Source organism: Trachypithecus francoisi, unplaced genomic scaffold (assembly GCF_009764315.1).
Source record: "Trachypithecus francoisi isolate TF-2019V2 unplaced genomic scaffold, Tfra_2.0 Lachesis_group19, whole genome shotgun sequence".
NCBI lineage: Eukaryota > Metazoa > Chordata > Mammalia > Primates > Cercopithecidae > Trachypithecus > Trachypithecus francoisi.
In genome coordinates, this window is record NW_022681464.1 from 43,834,007 (window position 1) to 43,851,356 (window position 17,350).

At 42.7% G+C, this 17,350-nt stretch overlaps 1 protein-coding gene across 4 annotated transcripts in view; it reads left to right on the top strand.

The window, feature by feature from the left end:
• Nucleotides 1-386: 386 nt before the first annotated feature.
• The window catches only part of NDUFV2 (NADH:ubiquinone oxidoreductase core subunit V2), a 36,724-nt gene continuing 19,760 nt past the window's right edge, over nt 387-17,350 (top strand). For 2 of the 4 annotated variants that reach the window (XM_033178340.1, XM_033178342.1), the window contains exon 1: nt 4,872-6,241. In XM_033178340.1, coding sequence (XP_033034231.1) covers nt 6,101-6,241 — 141 coding nt within the window. In that variant the 5' untranslated portion in view covers nt 4,872-6,100. Of the gene's footprint in view, nt 580-619; nt 745-4,871; nt 6,242-17,350 lie in introns of those variants that run through there. The other 2 variants (XM_033178341.1, XM_033178343.1) reach the window with 2 other exon arrangements.

Below are 17,350 nucleotides of genomic sequence, written 5' to 3' on the forward strand. Positions count from 1 at the left end.
AAGAATGGGAACCAAGACATTTGGTGTCTATGGCTAGCACACTGGGTAGCAGCCTTCTGTGTTCTGAATTTATAACATGTAGAACAAGATTTATAGTTGGTTGCAACCCGAATTTATTTTTAACTAACAGCAATATAAGAGGAGGTGGCTAACCCTCACAAGGCTCTCCATGAGGGAAGCTCACCCCTAAAAATCCAGTCGGGCGCTTCGTTACCCAGGAGCCCAGGGCGCAGCTCTGGGACACTTCCTTTCAAGGCCGGGACCCCTGCGGCAGCCCGTGGGACACCGCCCTTTCCGAGCACGGGCTGGTCCCCGCCCCTTCCCCGGGAAGTCTCCGCCCACAGAGCCCCAGCAGCCCCCGCGCGCCCTCGCTCCCTCCCGTCGGCCACCGCCCCTCGGCGTAGGGAGCGGCGTGCCACCCGGGACGCCTAGGCCTGGGGCCGGGAACGCGCACGCTGTGCGTCCTGGGCTCGCTCGGGATTCTCGCCTGGCGCGGCCGGGGAAAGGTGAACAGTGTGGCCCGCCATGTTCTTCTCCGCGGCGCTTCGGGCCAGGGCGGCTGGCCTCACCGCCCAGTGGGTAAGGAGCCTCGAGCTGCGCCCGGCGCTGCTGCCACCCTTCTCTTGCTCTCTGTGTCTCCCTTAGTTTTGGGCGCAGGAGAGCCCTGGGCTCTGCACGGACCTGCAGGCGGCAGCAAGGACACTGCGGCCTTCGCCCTCTTAGGGAGGCCGCTGCAGCCCCACCGTGAGTGAGAAGCCTCGAGGGAGGGTTGCCAGACTGGGAAGTGTACTCCTAGTTTGGTCGAGGAGGACAGATAAGAGGGGCTGCTTGGTGATGTGTTTTTTTGGTTTTGTTTTGTTTTTTTTTTGCTATTTCGCTGTAGCTCAGAATCTAGGCCTGCCCTGGCCAGATCAGTTTCGAAGACCCCCGCCCCGAAGGAGGCACCTCGCATTTCAAGCCTAGTGACCTGGATGTTGTTAGGTTGCAGCATACTGGAGAGCTCTGGCTTGCTTCGTGAAGGCTTACGGAGAACTTCCTTAGGGCTGGAAAAGGGTGACCAATGTTTGATTTACTGCAGTTGTGCTTTGCATATCGGAAATGCTGGGTAAATAAATGGTATCAAACTAACTCTGAAAGAACGGCGCCGCAGATAACTGCACCCAGTTGAAGAACCACAGGATTTTTAAGAGGTTAAATGGTCTGTTTGAGATCCAAGTACATCTCATTGTAGGCAAGGAAATTGAATTGCAGAGAAGTTGAAACACTCCTTCATGTTAATCTAAAAATGCAGATTCCAGAAATGTCGATTATAACAACAGGGCCTGTTATACAAGTAATACTGGAAAGAAGCCTTAGTTTTGTTTGTTTTCTAGGAGTAAAATAGGTTAAGTCATTTCTCAGCAAGAGGAAGATAGTGTATGTTCGTTGAGAATGAATTCAGGGCTTTAGAGTTAGACTCTAAAGAGTTTGGATGGTAGCTTAACTGCCTTTTGTGGCTCTATGACTTTGTGCTGTTAATCTTCCTCAGTTTCTTCAGTTGTAAAATGGGAATATTCCTTTTTGCAGAGTTCAGTCTTTCAGTAAATATTTGAAGTCTTACTGTAGGTCATGCACTGCTGAGCTCTAGGTAGCAGTGTGGATAATAATGATAGTCATTTGAAAACTTTTCTGTATGCCAAGCACTGAGTTAAATATCTACATTCCACATCCCATTTTTCAGGTTGGTATTACTTTTTCCTCATATTACAGATAAGGAAAAGCCTTAGTTCCCATTCTTTTGGAATTGATAGTCTCACGTAAGAGGAACTTTAAGATAAATATGAGACAACGTAAAAGCACAGTGTAAAAGCACAGTGTTAGAGATATGAATAGGGTCATCCAATGTGGTTTCAAGGTGCATAAGATTTTTCCTGAAGGTAGTACTAACAGATTGGGCATGGGGTCAGAGGGTATTCTAGGTGGAAAGGGCAACTTAAAAAAAGCCTTGTTGGCAAGAAAAAGATCGGTATATATGAGAAGCCACCTCTGCTGTTGGAGGGAAGGTGTGTTCCCAACTGAAATAAGGGAGAGACGGGGCCAGATATTGGAGCTCCTTGCGTGACATACTAAAGAATTTGATTTTATCTTAGAGGCAGTAAGGAGTCAGTGAAAGGTTTTAAAGTACAGAAATAAGATCTGGTTTCTGTTTTGGATGGGTCACTGGGTAGGACTGAGGGTGGAATGGGTTTGATTTGGACTCAGAACCTGGGAGACTAAGTAGATAAGAGGCTCTTGCAGAATGCTAGGTGAAAGATGATGAGCATCAGACATGGTAGAAAGAATAGAAATAAGAGTGCTTGTAGATTTTCTTTTGTTTTTGAGGCAAAGGGGCTAGAAGTATAAATTGAAAAGCAGTTTTAACAATGAAAAAGAACAACTTGAGGTAGTAGAGGACCATTTTAATCAGGTTTAATGTTTCTGCAACTCTCTCTCTCCCTTTCTGCCTCTCTCCTTCTCTCCCTCTCTCCCTCTCCCCTCTCCCCTCTCCCCTCTCCCCCTCCCCCTCCCCCTCCCCCTCCCCCTCCCCCTCCCCCTCCCCCCTCCCCCCCCCCTCCCCCTCCCCCTCCCCCTCCCCCTCCCCCTCTCCCCCTCTCCCCCTCTCCCCCTCTCCCCCTCTCCCCCTCCCCCTCTCCCCCTCCCCCTCTCCCCCTCTCCCCCTCTCCCCCTCTCCCCCTCTCCCCCTCCCCCTCTCCCCTCTCCCCTCCCCCCCTCCCCCTCCCCCCTTTTTTAAACAAATAATACCTGATATGCAGTATGTACACAATGAATATTTGAGTTGATGAATAAGTTTAATTTTTATTACGTAATACGTTGTAGGAAAAACAATAGTGAGATTAGCACATAGAATAAGCTCAAAAAATAAAATTCATTCATTGTCTTGTCAACCTGGAAATTACCATTGTTAACATTTTGATGTCTACACTTAACAGACCTTACAGATAATTAGTTTTTACAAAAATGGGAAGATATTATTTATACTGTTTGGTAGCCTGTTTTTTTGTAATGTATTCTGATCAGCTTTCCTTATCAGTAGACATTTCTATACTGTCATTTTAATGCTACATAGCATTCCATTGTGAGGATGTTCTATTGCTTATATAACCAGGCCCTTCTAACCTTTCACAAGTAGTGGGATTTCACATTAAACCGAGCAAGTATCAAGAAAAGTACAAGAAAAGTCTACCTAAGTTCCTTTCCTAAATGAGAAACCTTTATTTTTTTTTTATTATTGATTTATTATTTTCTTTTTAAACGGAATCTGGCTCATAGCCCTGGCTGGAGTGCAGTGGCGCGATCTCGGCTCACTGCAAGCTGCGCCTCCCAGGTTCACACCATTCTCCTGCCTCAGCCTCCCGAGAAGCTGGGACTACAGGTGCCCGCCACCATACCCGGCTGATTTTTTGTATTTTTATAGAAACGGGGTTTCACTGTGTTAGCCAGGATGGTCTGGATCTCCTGACCTGGTGATCCGCCCGCCTCAGCCTCCCAAAGTGCTGGGATTAGAGGCGTGAGCCACTGCGCCCGGCCTAAATGAGAAACCTTTAATGATTATGCTTTCAAATAAATTGCCTGTTCTAATTTCTGCTTTGCTAGCTGCCATTCTCTTGAAGAGGCTTTTCAGCTCATCGTTGCTTAAAATATGGCCAGAATTAAGTACTAGTTTGTGTGACTTTGCGCCATCTTAATCTCTTTGAGCCTCATTTTTCTTTTCTGTAAAGTGAGATAATACCTCATAGGTGATTGTAGTAATTGACTAAAAGTTACAAATTATGGAGTAATAGATAATCAGAATGTTTATTCCTTTCAGTGATTGCCCATGGTTTTTCTGTAATGTTGATGCCACTTTAGAACTTATCACTGCCTCATTCCCAAGCTGCTACTGTAGTTTTGAAGGTGAGAGGGTTGTGGTGGCATTTTCAATTACAGATACTCCTTTACTTACAATGAGATTACATCCTGATTAAACTCACTGTAAATTGAAAGTGTAAATTTCAATTTACAGTGGGGTTATCTGGACTTAATCGAGGAGCATGCTGAATATTCATCATGCTATAAAGTTGGGAAATTGCACGACAGGCCATTGTGAGTCAGGGACCATCTGTATTGTTTATTTTTTCATTCGTTGAGGATATTTTCCTTTATGTCTTTAAGCATGATTATAGCTGTCCTGAAGTTTCTAGTTGATTCTTTCTTCTTGAAAATGTGTTTTCCATTTTTGTTTGTTTCCCATATGTTGAACAATTTTGGATTGTATGCTGAATTTTGTGAATGATAGTGTTGTAGAAGTTCTAGATCCTGTTTTATTCCTCCAAATAGTGTCTTTTGTTGTTGCTATCCATATGCCTTGTGGGCAGCAGATCAAATATTGGTTCTGTTCTTTTAGCTAGGTTCCTTGGAGTCTGCAGCATGTACGTGCATGGTTCACGGTTCAGCCAGAGATTTCCCCAAATGTATAGGGCTCCCTCCCCCTTTCTGACTCTTCCTTTTCTGGGATTTCCCACTTTACCATGTCTGTTGTTGTTCCAAACTCTAAGTGAGGCCTGCCTTCAGGCTAAAAGATATAAAGGAAAAACAAAAACCTCATTGGCTTTTTATGCATGTAGACTCCCCTTCTGTGTCTGCCTGTTTGGTTGTTCCCCAGTGCCTTCAGAAAGCTTTTGTTTTTATAAAATATTTTGTCCAGAGTTTATAGTTATTATTCAGTGGTTTGCCCTGACAGTGTCTACTTAGCCATACTAGAAGTATGTTATTTTGTGTGGTGGCACTTTGCCTTCCAAATTTTAAGTTTTGTACAATGAAATGTTTTCCCCATTCCATTAGAGATTTTTTTTTTTTTTTTTTTTTTACAAATTTTAACATTTTATTGATTTAGGGGCCAAACAAAGCAGCATTTGGTCAGTTAAGAAAGGCACCTCATTGAAAATAATACATCACAGTGCTGTTGAGTGATCCCAGTCACAGGATTTGTTAATGGAAAGGACAATCTTTGGATGACATAGGTTAGGACACTTGCTCATTTATTTAAAAGAATCCCTTCACACACTGCAGATAAAAGAAGGCAAAAGCATAGGATTGTGGCATGTGCTGGGTAGCTGTGAGAGGTTACTCATGAGAGTAGGTAGCCTGGTAAATCAGTGGTAAGTCAGGGGAAGGGAATCAGCCTCCCTTTCCATTCCATTCCCTTCCCCCTCCCCTTGATTCCAGTATGCTTGATTTGTTGAGCCACCATCCCTGTGAATACACCTTACATCTCTTTCAAATGTGGAGACAGTTTTTTGGTCTTACAGTGTGTGGAACCAGGGTCAGTAATCAAAGCCTCCCTGTTGCAAGCTATAGACACACAGGACAACAATTTGATTTCCTGTACTCTTGGTCTGGAACTCATGGGGTTCTGAGAGAAAAGCTGAGGTCTTAGTGCACTGGCTTTAAAAAATATTTTCACCAGTCCAGAGTAAATGAAAACCCGATTCCTTAGAAATAATACTGTATCTCTCTATTTCTACCCCCACCCTCCAAGCATGGTATTTTTTAAAAAATTAATTTTTCCCTTACACTTTAAAAACTCCCACCTATGTATAAAAGAAACTGCCACACTACAATAACACTGCTGTTGTTCCCAGTATTCCTGTAGCCCCTCACCAGCCCTCCCTCACCATCCTCACCCTGACCACTCTTCCCTTCTGCCCAGCACCTAAGAGCAGGGATCACGCCGCGGGGTGATGAGCAGTGGTGTAGTCTCGCCTGGCCTTCTGATACTAGGATGTGGCTTTGGAGAAGGCTGCTAGGATGCTTGCGAACACATCAGGGGTCTGGGATGCATCGATAGCAGAGTGGATCCCCCGTTTCCTGTAGTACTCTATGAGTGGGGTGGTTTGAGTGTGGTAGGCTTGCAGGTGGATTTTCAAGTCCTTCTCGTTATCATCTGATCGACGAATCAAGGGTTCCCCAGTGATGTTATCTTTCGTGGGCTCTTTTGGAGGGTTGAACTCCTCATGGTAGGAACGGCCCCTCTTGGGGTGAATCAGCCTTCCTGTGATTCTTCGGATCAGCAGAGTCTGGGATGCTGAATTCAATCACAGAATCAAGCTTCTCTTTCCGCGTCTCCAGGAGGTCATCGAGCATTTCTGGCTGCCTCACAGTCCGAGGGAAGCCATCCAGAAGAAAACCATTTTTGCATAAGGGGGTCTCCAAATTCTTCTCAATGAGTTCCACTACCATTTCATCACTCACCAGTTTCCCAACATCCATAGTTGCCTTCAGCTTTATTCCTAGCTCTGAGCCAGAAGCCACCATGGCCCTCAGCATGTCCGCAGTAGCCATATGGCAGACACAGAAGTTTTCAGCCAATCTAGGTGCCTGGGTGCCTTTACTGGCCCCAGGAGGCCCCAGCAGCACGGCCCGGATGCCTTTAGGATACTCAGGCTCTGCCGCTGGCACACTGGGAGCCATGTCGACCAAAGTCTCTCACTCTCCATTAGAGATTCTTAAACTTGATTTTGTCATTTCCCAGTGTATCTCCATTGTGACTCAGAGGACTCTGAAGAAGTTAATGTAGGAAAAACACCCCAAAACATTTAGTTTTTTATTCCTGCTGTAACAAATTTCCACAAACTTTGTGGCATAACACATCACATTTTTTACCTTACAGTTCTATAGGTTAAAAGTGACACAGGTCTCAGTGGGCTAAAATTAAAGTGTAGGCCGAACTTCATTCGTTTTTGGAGGCTCTAGAGGTGAATCTCTTTTCTTGGCTTTTCCAGTTCCTAGAGGCTGCTGCTCTTGATCCCTTCTTTCATCTTCAAACCCTGCAAAGGCAGGTCTAGTTCTTTTTTTTTTTTTTTTTTTGAGGCGGAGTCTCGCTCTGTCGCCCGGACTGGAGTGCAGTGGCCAGATCTCAGCTCACTGCAAGCTCCGCCTCCGGGTTTACGCCATTCTCCTGCCTCAGCCTCCCGAGTAGCTGGGACTACAGGCGCCCGCCACTTCGTCCGGCTAGTTTTGTATTTTTAGTAGAGACGGGGTTTCACCGTGTTAGCCAGGATGGTCTCGATCTCCTGACCTCGTGATCCGCCCGTCTCGGCCTCCCAAAGTGCTGGGATTACAGGCTTGAGCCACCACGCCCGGCCGCAGGTCTAGTTCTTACATACATCACTTTGACCCTACTTCTGGCATTCATCACATATCCTTCCTTTTTTTTTTTTGAGACGGAGTCTGACTCTGTCTCCCAGGCTGGAGTGCAGTGGCCGGATCTCAGCTCACTGCAAACTCCGCCTCCCAGGTTCACGCCATTCTCCTGCCTCAGCCTCCCGAGTAGCTGGACTACAGGCGCCCGCCACTTCGTCCGGCTAGTTTTGTATTTTTAGTAGAGACGGGGTTCACCGTGTTCGCCAGGATGGTCTCGATCTCCTGACCTCGTGATCCGCCCGTCTCGGCCTCCAAAGTGCTGGATTACAGGCTTGAGCCACCACGCCCGCCGCAGGTCTAGTTCTTACTACATCACTTTGACCCTACTTCTGGCATTCATCACATATCCTTCCTTTTTTTTTTGAGACGGAGTCTGACTCTGTCTCCCAGGCTGGAGTGCAGTGGCCGGATCTCAGCTCACTGCAAACTCCGCCTCCCAGGTTCACGCCATTCTCCCGCCTCAGCCTCCCGAGTAGCTGGGATTACAGGCGCCCGCCACCTCGCCCGGCTAGTTTTTTGTATTTTTTAGTAGAGATGGGGTTTCACCGTGTTAGCCAGGATGGTCTCGATCTCCTGACCTCGGGATCCGCCCGTCTCGGCCTCCCAAAGTGCTGGGATTACAGGCTTGAGCCACCGCGCCCGGCCCACATATCCTTCCTTACAAAGCATCCACTTGGTAAGAATGCTGTGATTGATGACATTGGGTCCACGTAGATAATCTAGGATAATCTCCCTATTTTAAGGTTGGCTGATTAGCAGCCTTGATTCTCCTTTGTTGTGTAAACTAATATTCACAGGTTTCCAGGATTAGGATGTGGTTATCTTTGGGAGGCCATTATTCTGCCTGCCATAGCCATAAATTAGCAGTTTAAGGAGAGAGAGAAGGAACAAACTTTATGCAGTGAGGTTCAGTAGGCCTTTTTATTAGAGACGCGAACTCAGTTTCCGTTTCAAAGTTATAAATAGTTGGCTTTCCCTTCTCTTTGGGCACTGTTTAGTACCTTAGTGCTCAGTATATTGAGTAATAAATTGTAAGTCTATTGACCATGGTGTATAACCTATTAAGTGAAAGTCAGTCTGATTTTCCAATGGGGAACCTTGTCAGTAGTTTTTGAATCAGTTCAGGAAGCATGTTATAAATCAGTTGTAGGAAATGTCTTTCATTCAACAAAACATTAAAGACAGTTTACACACATTTTGGTTAGGGGGAAGGTGGCTTTATCTGTGGGATATTTTGCTAGGTGTTACCCCGTTTTATATGTAAGATATATGAATATTGCTGGACAAATAAATGCCCAAGATCACACAGTAGTAAGGGCTGGGTTTATTTGCAAGTCCTGTTTTGTTTTGTTTTGTTTTTAATCTACCTTTCTGAAGTTGCTCAAACAATTGAAGTTGCTAAGGGAAATCACTATGTATGGTGAAGATTTAAATTTAGTAGGCACTCTAATAATAAAAGGTGTGCCAGTGTAAGCAGACTAGGGAAATGATTTCACTTTGCTTAGGGAAAAGAGATGGAGGTTTAGGGGCTTTAAAGGGGTAAGAGGAGGAGGTTAACCTTGGTCATGATAGATGAGTGGAAGGTGTAAGTTGAGATAATGCCGTAGGTATAGCTAGTTACATATACAAGGACAATGAAGTGCATGAGATGAGACCCGAACCCCAGGTCCACTGGATGGGCATTTCATTTCTGTAAATTATTCTTGTCCTTAGAACAATTGGTTGTTGCTTGTATCCATGTGGGATTTTAGATCTTTAAATAATGTTTTCTTTAATGTATGGTCAAGATGGCTGGAATCATTAATGTCATCTTAATCTGTAATGCACAGTGCCTGTAATACCTGGGCTGTTCGTGCAGCTTTTCTATAATATAAAATTTAGCCAAATTATATTTGTTAATTCTCTCATAGTATGGTAAAAATTACTTACATTTTAACCTGAATTAACATTTTTAGCTAAGTTACTGATGGAATTGTACTTGGAGGATGTTTGTAAAAGTCCTCCTACGTCTATCTGAAAATACAGCAAAACTTAAATTTTAGTGGTTAAGGCATGTACGGAAGTCAGGAAAATCTGTATGTGGCATTTCATTTATTTAGCTGTGTGATCTAGGGAAAGTTTTCCCCCCTTTGAGCCTTAATTTTCTCACCTGTAAAACGAGATAATAATACCTACTTGGTAGGCTTGCTGAGAGGATTAAATGAATTATAGTGTAGATTTGTAAAGTTTATACCATGAAATCTGACATAGAGTAAGCATTGTATTTATGATTATCCTTGAAATAGATTTCACAATTATTAACCCAGCATCAACTTTGTTAAAATAAAATGCACTGAAAAATTTTTTGTTTTTCAGGAATTTTTTTTTTTTTTTGAGACAAAGTCTCAGTCTGTCCCCCAGGCTGGAGTTCAGTGGCGTGATCTTGGCTCACTGCAACCTCCTGGGTTCAAGTGATTCTCTTACCTCAGCCTCCCAAGTAGCTGGGATTAAAGGCGCATGCCACCATGCCTGGCTAATTTTTGTATTTTTAGTAGACATGGAGTTTTACCATGTTGGCCAGGCTGGTCTTAAACTCCTGACCTCAGGTGATCCACCTGCGTTAGCCTCTCAAAAGGCTGGGATTACAGGCCACTGCACCCAGCCTCAAGGATTTTTTTTTTTTAAAGTTAAAATACTTAGTCTGAATGAATGTATTACAGATGCTGACTTTTTGAGGAGGTTTCAGTTTCTTGCTTGAACTGGCTATGGGGAAGGCCATAGGTAACAAGTCAGCAGATGATGTGAACAGTGAGAGGAAAGCATGGAGAGGGACCTCAGACCACTTTGGATTCACCGGAGATGTTTCACGTGTGCACTGTGACTCTTGCACAGGCAAATACACATCTTGGTGGATTTAATCTGTAAATATTAGGGATCGTCTAAAAGATATATTCCTTGCCTTAGCTGGCCTTTGATAAAGGAAAAAAAAAGAGTTTTTGAATTGCCTGACCTTAGTCTTGTTAATTAGATTACTGCTTCTGTCAGTTTTGTCTTACGGCTTCTGGGTCTCTTATTAACTTCTCTTAGCTGGATGGTTCTTCTGTAATGCAAATGTCTGATAGAACTGAAAGGTGAGCTTCGTTGGATGGTAGTATTGTTTGAACAACAGAAGAAATTCAGAAAAAGAGTAGAGCCCATGAAAAAACAATTAAGGAATCCTATTCTTGGGGAGAATATAAAACTTTAATTTTTGTCATTTTGAGCTGTTGGTATTGCCAGTGACAGTGAAAGGGAAGGGCTGGTAGAAAGAGCACAGGGTCCTTAGATTCAAAGAGCCTAGGGTCAAAATCCAGCTGTCACTAAATGTGTGGTATGGGGCAAGTTACTATCTTTGAGCCTGAGTTTCGCTAAATGTAAAATGGAAATGATGACTCACTACAGATTTTTTAGGAATTGAAAAAAAGTATGTAGAAGAGCTTAACACAGAGGCACTCAAGTTTACTTGAATCCAATGCAAAGGCAGCCACTGTTTTGGCCTGGTTAAATCTCTGTTCCTTCTGAAACACTGAAGAAAAAAAAAAGCTAGAATTCAAACCCACTGTTAATTTTCAGCTGTATATTAGGCTATGATCTTATTTACTTAAAAAAGTTACTTGGTTCCCTGCTTTTCTTCTTAAAAAAAGGAAGTTACTTGCATTTTCAATTGAACTCAATTGGAATTTCTTGAGGTATAGACATTTCAGAGTCCAATGAGAAGCCAGATTCTAGAGAAAAGACTAGACTGTAGTCAAAGAAGGGGATGGGTGGGAACTCAGCTTATTCTTTGAATCATTCCAGCATAGCTAAGTTGTTTTTTCCAGTTTTAAGCCTGGTCCTGGAATGCCTCTTTATTTCAAAGTGAAACAAAATTGAAATGGCCCAGTAAGTAGTGTAAAGATGTTAATGAGAACTTTTAATATTTTATTCCTTTATTGAAAGTGTCTGACATAGACATTACAATGAATGTAAAATAGGTGATATTCTTTAAACACACAAAAAAACAATTTTCAAAGCCATTTTCAGGCCACCTGTAACTTGATAGGGATGAGTAACAGTTTGTGCCAGTTGAAAAAAACAGTGCTAAGATTTATCAGTTTATCTTCACTATTTAGTTTACTTCTTCCTTTATTGTTTGTTTACTTACTACTACTCTTTTAAGACAGCATCTCACTCTGTCTCCCAGGCTTGAGTACAGTGGCATGATCATGGCTCGCTGCGACCTCAACCTCTTGGGGTCAAGCGATGCTCCCACCTCAGCCTCTTAGGTAGCTGGGACTACAGGCATATGCCACCATGCCTAGCTAATTTTTGTATTTTTTGTAGAGACAGGGTCTCACCATGTTGCCCAGGCTGATTTCAAACCCCTGGCTTCAAACGATCTACGGGGCTTGGCTTTCCAAAGTTCTGGGATTATAGGTATGAGCCACCGTGTCTGGCCAGCTTCTTTTATTTTATAAACATTATCTCAGCCCTTAACGCAATTTTGAAGAGGTCGACTTCAGACTTTGAAATTAAGTTGCCCAGGCCGGGCGCGGTGGCTCAAGCCTGTAATCCCAGCACTTTGGGAGGCCGAGACGGGCGGATCACGAGGTCAGGAGATCGAGACCATCCTGGCTAACACGGTGAAACCCCGTCTCTACTAAAAAATACAAAAAATTAGCCGGGCGAGGTGGCGGCGCCTGTAGTCCCAGCTACTCGGGAGGCTGAGGCAGGAGAATGGCGTGAACCCGGGAGGCGGAGCTTGCAGTGAGCTGAGATCCGGCCACTGCACTCCAGCCTGGGCGGCAGAGCGAGACTCCGTCTCAAAAAAAAAAAAAAAAAGAAAGAAATTAAGTTGCCCAAATGTTATGCTAGTGTGTATACATTCAGGTTTTTTGCAGGAATAGAAGAGAAGGGTGGCAAGGATTAAAAAAAGATCGAATAACTTGCATCTTTCTCTCTTAACAGGAGCATTGTAAGCCAAGTAGGCAGGGCTTTTCATTTCTTATCTGTCTGCCTGTATATATGGAGGCCTGATTTTCTTCCTTAAACTCCTTGGTTTCTTAGACCTACTATGTTCTTTTAAAGCTTTGATGTCATCAAATAGTCAAGTGGCTAATAATAAGGTCATGGCCTTTGTAGTCATGTGGCCCTAGGATCTAACATAATTTCTGCCAATAATTAGTGATGTGACCTAACCTTGAGAAGTTTTCATAACTCGTTTAAATTTCTGGAAATTATACCCACCTTGCAGGAAACTTTAAGAATTAAATAATGTATAAAAAGCTTAGTGCCTGACATGTAGTACTTCTAATAATAATAGCTAATGATAGCCAGCACTAATATAGTACTTACCATCTGCCAGGCAGAATATTAAGCAGTTTACATTAAGTACATTTTTTTTTCCCCCTAAGACGGAGTCTCACCCTGTGGCACAGGCTGGAGTGCTGTGGCATGTGCTAGGCTCACTGCAACGTCTGCCTCTTGGGTTCAAGCGATTCTCCTGCCTCGGCCTCCTGGTTAGCTGGGATTATAGGCACGCGCCACCACGCCCAGCTAATTTTTGTGTTTTTAGTAGGGATGGGGTCTCATCATGTTGGCTGGACTGGTCTCGAACTCCTGAACTCAGGTGATCCATCCGCCTCAGCCTCCTAAAGTGATGGGATTACAGGCGTGAGCCACTGTGTCTGGCCTGAAGTACATCTTTTAACGCTCTCAAGAACCCTGTGAAGTACATGCCATCATTTTTCTCTTTTTATAAATGAGGAAACAGGCTCTGGAGCTGAGCTTTTAGCCATTTTGCTATATTGTCTCTCCATACATAGGGTATTTATGGAATATTAGCTAACAGTGATACATCCCACCTTCAGAGTGCTAGAATGTGGAAAATGTGTTTTTTAGAAATGCTGAAATTGACACTTCCTATACTAGAACGTGTTTAGTGTTGATTGTCTTTTACACCACACTCAACATCAGAAGGTTTCTTTTTTTTTTTTTTTGATAGAGAATCTCACTCTGTCGCCTAGGCTGGAGTGCAGTGGCTCGATCTCGGCTCACTGCAACCTCCACCTTCCAGGTTCAAGCAATTCTCCTGCCTCAGCCTCCCAAGTAGCTGGGACTACAGGTGTGCGCCACCACATGCTGCGAATTTTTGTATTTTTAGTAGAGATGGGGTTTCACCATATTGGCCAGGCTGATCTCAAACTCCTGACCTTGTGATCCTCCCACTTTGGCCTCCCAAAGTGCTGGGATTGCAGACTGTGCCTGGCCAGAAGGATGGTATTTTTAAGATTAGTTTGGTGACATTAGACAGGATGTTTGGAATTGACAAAGGGATCAGCTAGAAGGACTCACAGTAATGTACAGGCGTGAAGGAATGTCTGAGATAGTGGTGATAGTAAGACAGGGACAGAACTAAAGACTTCATTGGGTTTTTTGGTTTGTTTTGTTTTCAGACAAGGTCTTACTTTGTCACCCAGACTGGAGTGCAGTGGCACGATCTCAGCTCACTACAACCTAAACCTCCCAGGTTTAGGCAGTTCTCCCACCTCACCCTCCTGAGTAGCTGGGACTATAGGTGTGCACCACCACAGTCAGCTAATTTTTGTATTTTTTGGTAGAAATGCAGTTTCACCACGTTGGCTGGTCTGGTCTTGAACTCCTGACCTCAAGTGACACTCTTGCCTTGGCCTCCCAAAGTGCTGGGATTACAGGTGTGAGCCACTGTACCGGGCCCTTCATTGGTTTTTAAGAGTTTAGATGTAATACATACAATGGCAAAAAATTCAAAACAGTCAGCAATGCTACGTATTATAGTATATATATATATATATATATATATATATTATATATAAAACAGTACAGAGTAGGGATACAAGAATATGTATTATGATAAAAAATATATGTTGCATATATTATATATGTTAACCCATGATACATCCATGTCCTGACTTCCCACATTCTAATACCTCTGAAAGTGGGATGTATCACTGTTATCTAATATTCCATAAATACTCTACGTATGGAGAGACAATATAACAATTAAAAGCCCCGCTCCAGAGCCTGTTTCCTCATTTGTAAAAACAGAATAATAACAATGTGTACTTCATAGGGTTCTTGAGAGCATTAAGAGATGTATTTCATGTAAAGTGCTTAATATTCTGCCTGGCAGTAAAGACTAGATTTTCTTCCCACTCCAGATCCTTGATTCCTCTGCTTAGAGACAGCAGCTGTTACTGGTTTCTTTTATGATGTCTCTGTTGAGATATTTTGATAGAAAAAGCAGTAAAAAATGGAAACTGGCACATTTCTAGATTTTATTGACTTTCTTAAAAAGAATTTTGACAGATCTGAAATTTTACCCCATTTGTAAGCTAACAAGTTAACCTGCCTCAGTTTCATGGATACTGGCAGGGGGCAGCATCCTGGGTCAGTAGACAGCGTGAACTTCATGTTAGTTCCCCCTGACATTCATATCTAATGGTAAGGGAGGAGACCACCCCCATATTGTCTTATGCCCAATTTCTGCCTCCAAAGAAAGAAGTAGTAAAAACTCAAAGGCAGAAATGAAATCCACAAGCAGATAGCCCAGAGCCATACCCTGGTAAAGATCGACCCCTGACCTAATTGGTTATGTTATCTGTAGATCACAGACATTGTATAGAAAAGCACTGTGAAAATCCCTGTCCTGTCCTGTCCTGTTCTGTTCTAATTACCGGTGCATGCAGCCCCCACTGAGTCACGTACCCTCTGCTTGCTCAGTTGATCACGATCCTCTCACGCGGACCCCCTTAGAGTTGTGAGCCCTTAAAAGGGACAGGAATTGCTCGCTCGGGGAGCTCAGTTGTTGGAGACGTGAGTCTTGCCGAAGCTCCTGGCTGAATAAAGCCCTTCCTTCTTTAACTCAGTGTCTTGGGGGTTTCGTCTGCGGTTTGTCCTGGTACAGCGGGAGTGATATGGAACAGCCCAGGTGAATGCTGTGCATCACAGCTAAGGGACCTTGAGCTTGGGGAAACCCTGTCTGTAAGAAAACTCACTCAGCTTTTGCCCCAGGAGAAGATATTCTCTACAAAAATAATTGAAAAGATAGTCTGAAACAAAAGCTGTTCAGTGCTGCTGCTCACAAAATGTGCACAGACCTGAGACCCGCAGAAATCTTTCTACCAGCCTATTTCTTCCTCCTTCCCCACTTTCTTTAACTAAAAAAGAAATTTATAAGTTAATTTCAGTGGAGAAGTAGATGGTTTTTTAACCATCAAATACATTATAAATTCACTAGAAAAATTGTAAGCCTTATATATGTGGATATAAAGAAAAAATAATTATGTGCAAATGCAAGAATATTGGCAGTATGTTGTGTTTGACAGTAACTCTTTGATAAAGTCAACTAACAGCACAATTTTAAAAAATAGGTGTAATTTTTAAAATGCAGTTGTTTGGATCTTTTTTTTAGTTATTAAATGTTTTATCCTTATGTCTGTTAAACAGGTTATAATGCTTTACAGAGAAAGCATATAGTACTTTCAGAGAAACTTGACTTAAATCTCAAAATAGTCCAATGAGAAGATAACCCTGTTTTATAGGTACAGAAATTGAGGCTTAAAAAAAATTAAGTGAGTTGTGCAAGGTTAGATGTTAGTAAGGGGCAGAATGGTAATCGAAACCCAAGTTCTCAACAACAATTATAAAAAATCTGAACGTCTGTTTTTTTCCTAGAATTTAGCTACTTTATCTTGACCCTTCTCAATCAGTAGTCTGTCTTCAACGATTTGGACTTTAAACCACTTCTAGAAATATGTATGTGAACTCATGTGCATATCCAGAGTTTTACAGGTCAGCAAGAGAATGCCTCAGAATAGATTTTCCAATATGTAGCAACATGGGCCTAAAGAATAATTTTCAAGATTATCTCTATATTTTTATTTTAAATAAAAGTGCATGACAGATCCTGGATTAATGAGAAAGGGATCAAATATTAATCCAAAATGGAAGCTATTTTAATTTAGAGATTTGGTGGTATTTAATTAGATATACAAGGAGGTTAGAAGGAGAAATAGGTTTTACAATAGAGATAAGTTTTTTTTAACACCTGATGAGTGTTTTAAGTAGGAGTTTTTTGGCCAGTTAATCCATGCTAATAGGAAATTTGGAAAATAGAGAAAAATACAAATATAAAATAAGAGTCCCTTATTTCATTAACATCGTAATAAGAGATAAGCACTTTTAATTATTTATGGCCTTCTAGTCTTTTAATCAGTGTCTGTAAATTGGGATAATTTATGCATTTTTGCTTTTTTGTTTTATTTAACCCTAATTCCAGTTTCTATGTGATTATTTTTACAAAATATTTTTGTTAGCTATATAACGTTCTAGTGTCAGAATTATTAGTATTTAGTTAAAATCTGCTCAGATTGGGCTTTTAGGTTGTGTTTTTGCTGCAATAAACATGATAGGAACAACATGTTTTCATGTAAAGCTTTATCCTCATTTTGTACTATAGGAAAAATATCTAGGTTAGAATTACTAAGTTAAAAAATGGACACTTGGGGCCGGGTGCAGTGGCTCATGCTTGTAATCCCACCACTTTGGGAGGCTGAGCTGGGCAGATCACCTGACATCGGGAGTTCAAGACTAGCCTGACCAACATGGAGAAACCTCGTCTCTACTGAAAATACAAAATATTATCCAGGCATAGTGAGTGGCACTTGCCTGTAATCCCAGCTACTCGGGAGGCTGAGGTAGGAGAATCACTTGAACCCGGGAGGCGGAGGTTGCAGTGAGCTGAGATCATGCCATTGAAGTCCAGCCTGGGCAACAAGAGCGAAACTCTGTGTCCAAAAAAAAAAAAAGAAAAGAAAAAAGACACATATTTATGCTTTCCATATTTCATGGTAGTTTGCTTTCTAAAAGGCTATATGAATTTTTTTTTTTTTTTTTTTTTTTTGAGACGGAGTCTCGCTCTGTCGCCCAGGCTGGAGTGCAGTGGCCGGATCTCAGCTCACTGCAAGCTCCGCCTCCCGGGTTTACGCCATTCTCTCGCCTCAGCCTCCCGAGTAGCTGGGACTACAGGCGCCCGCCATCTCGCCTAGCTAATTTTTTGTATTTTTTTAGTAGAGACGGGGTTTCACCGTGT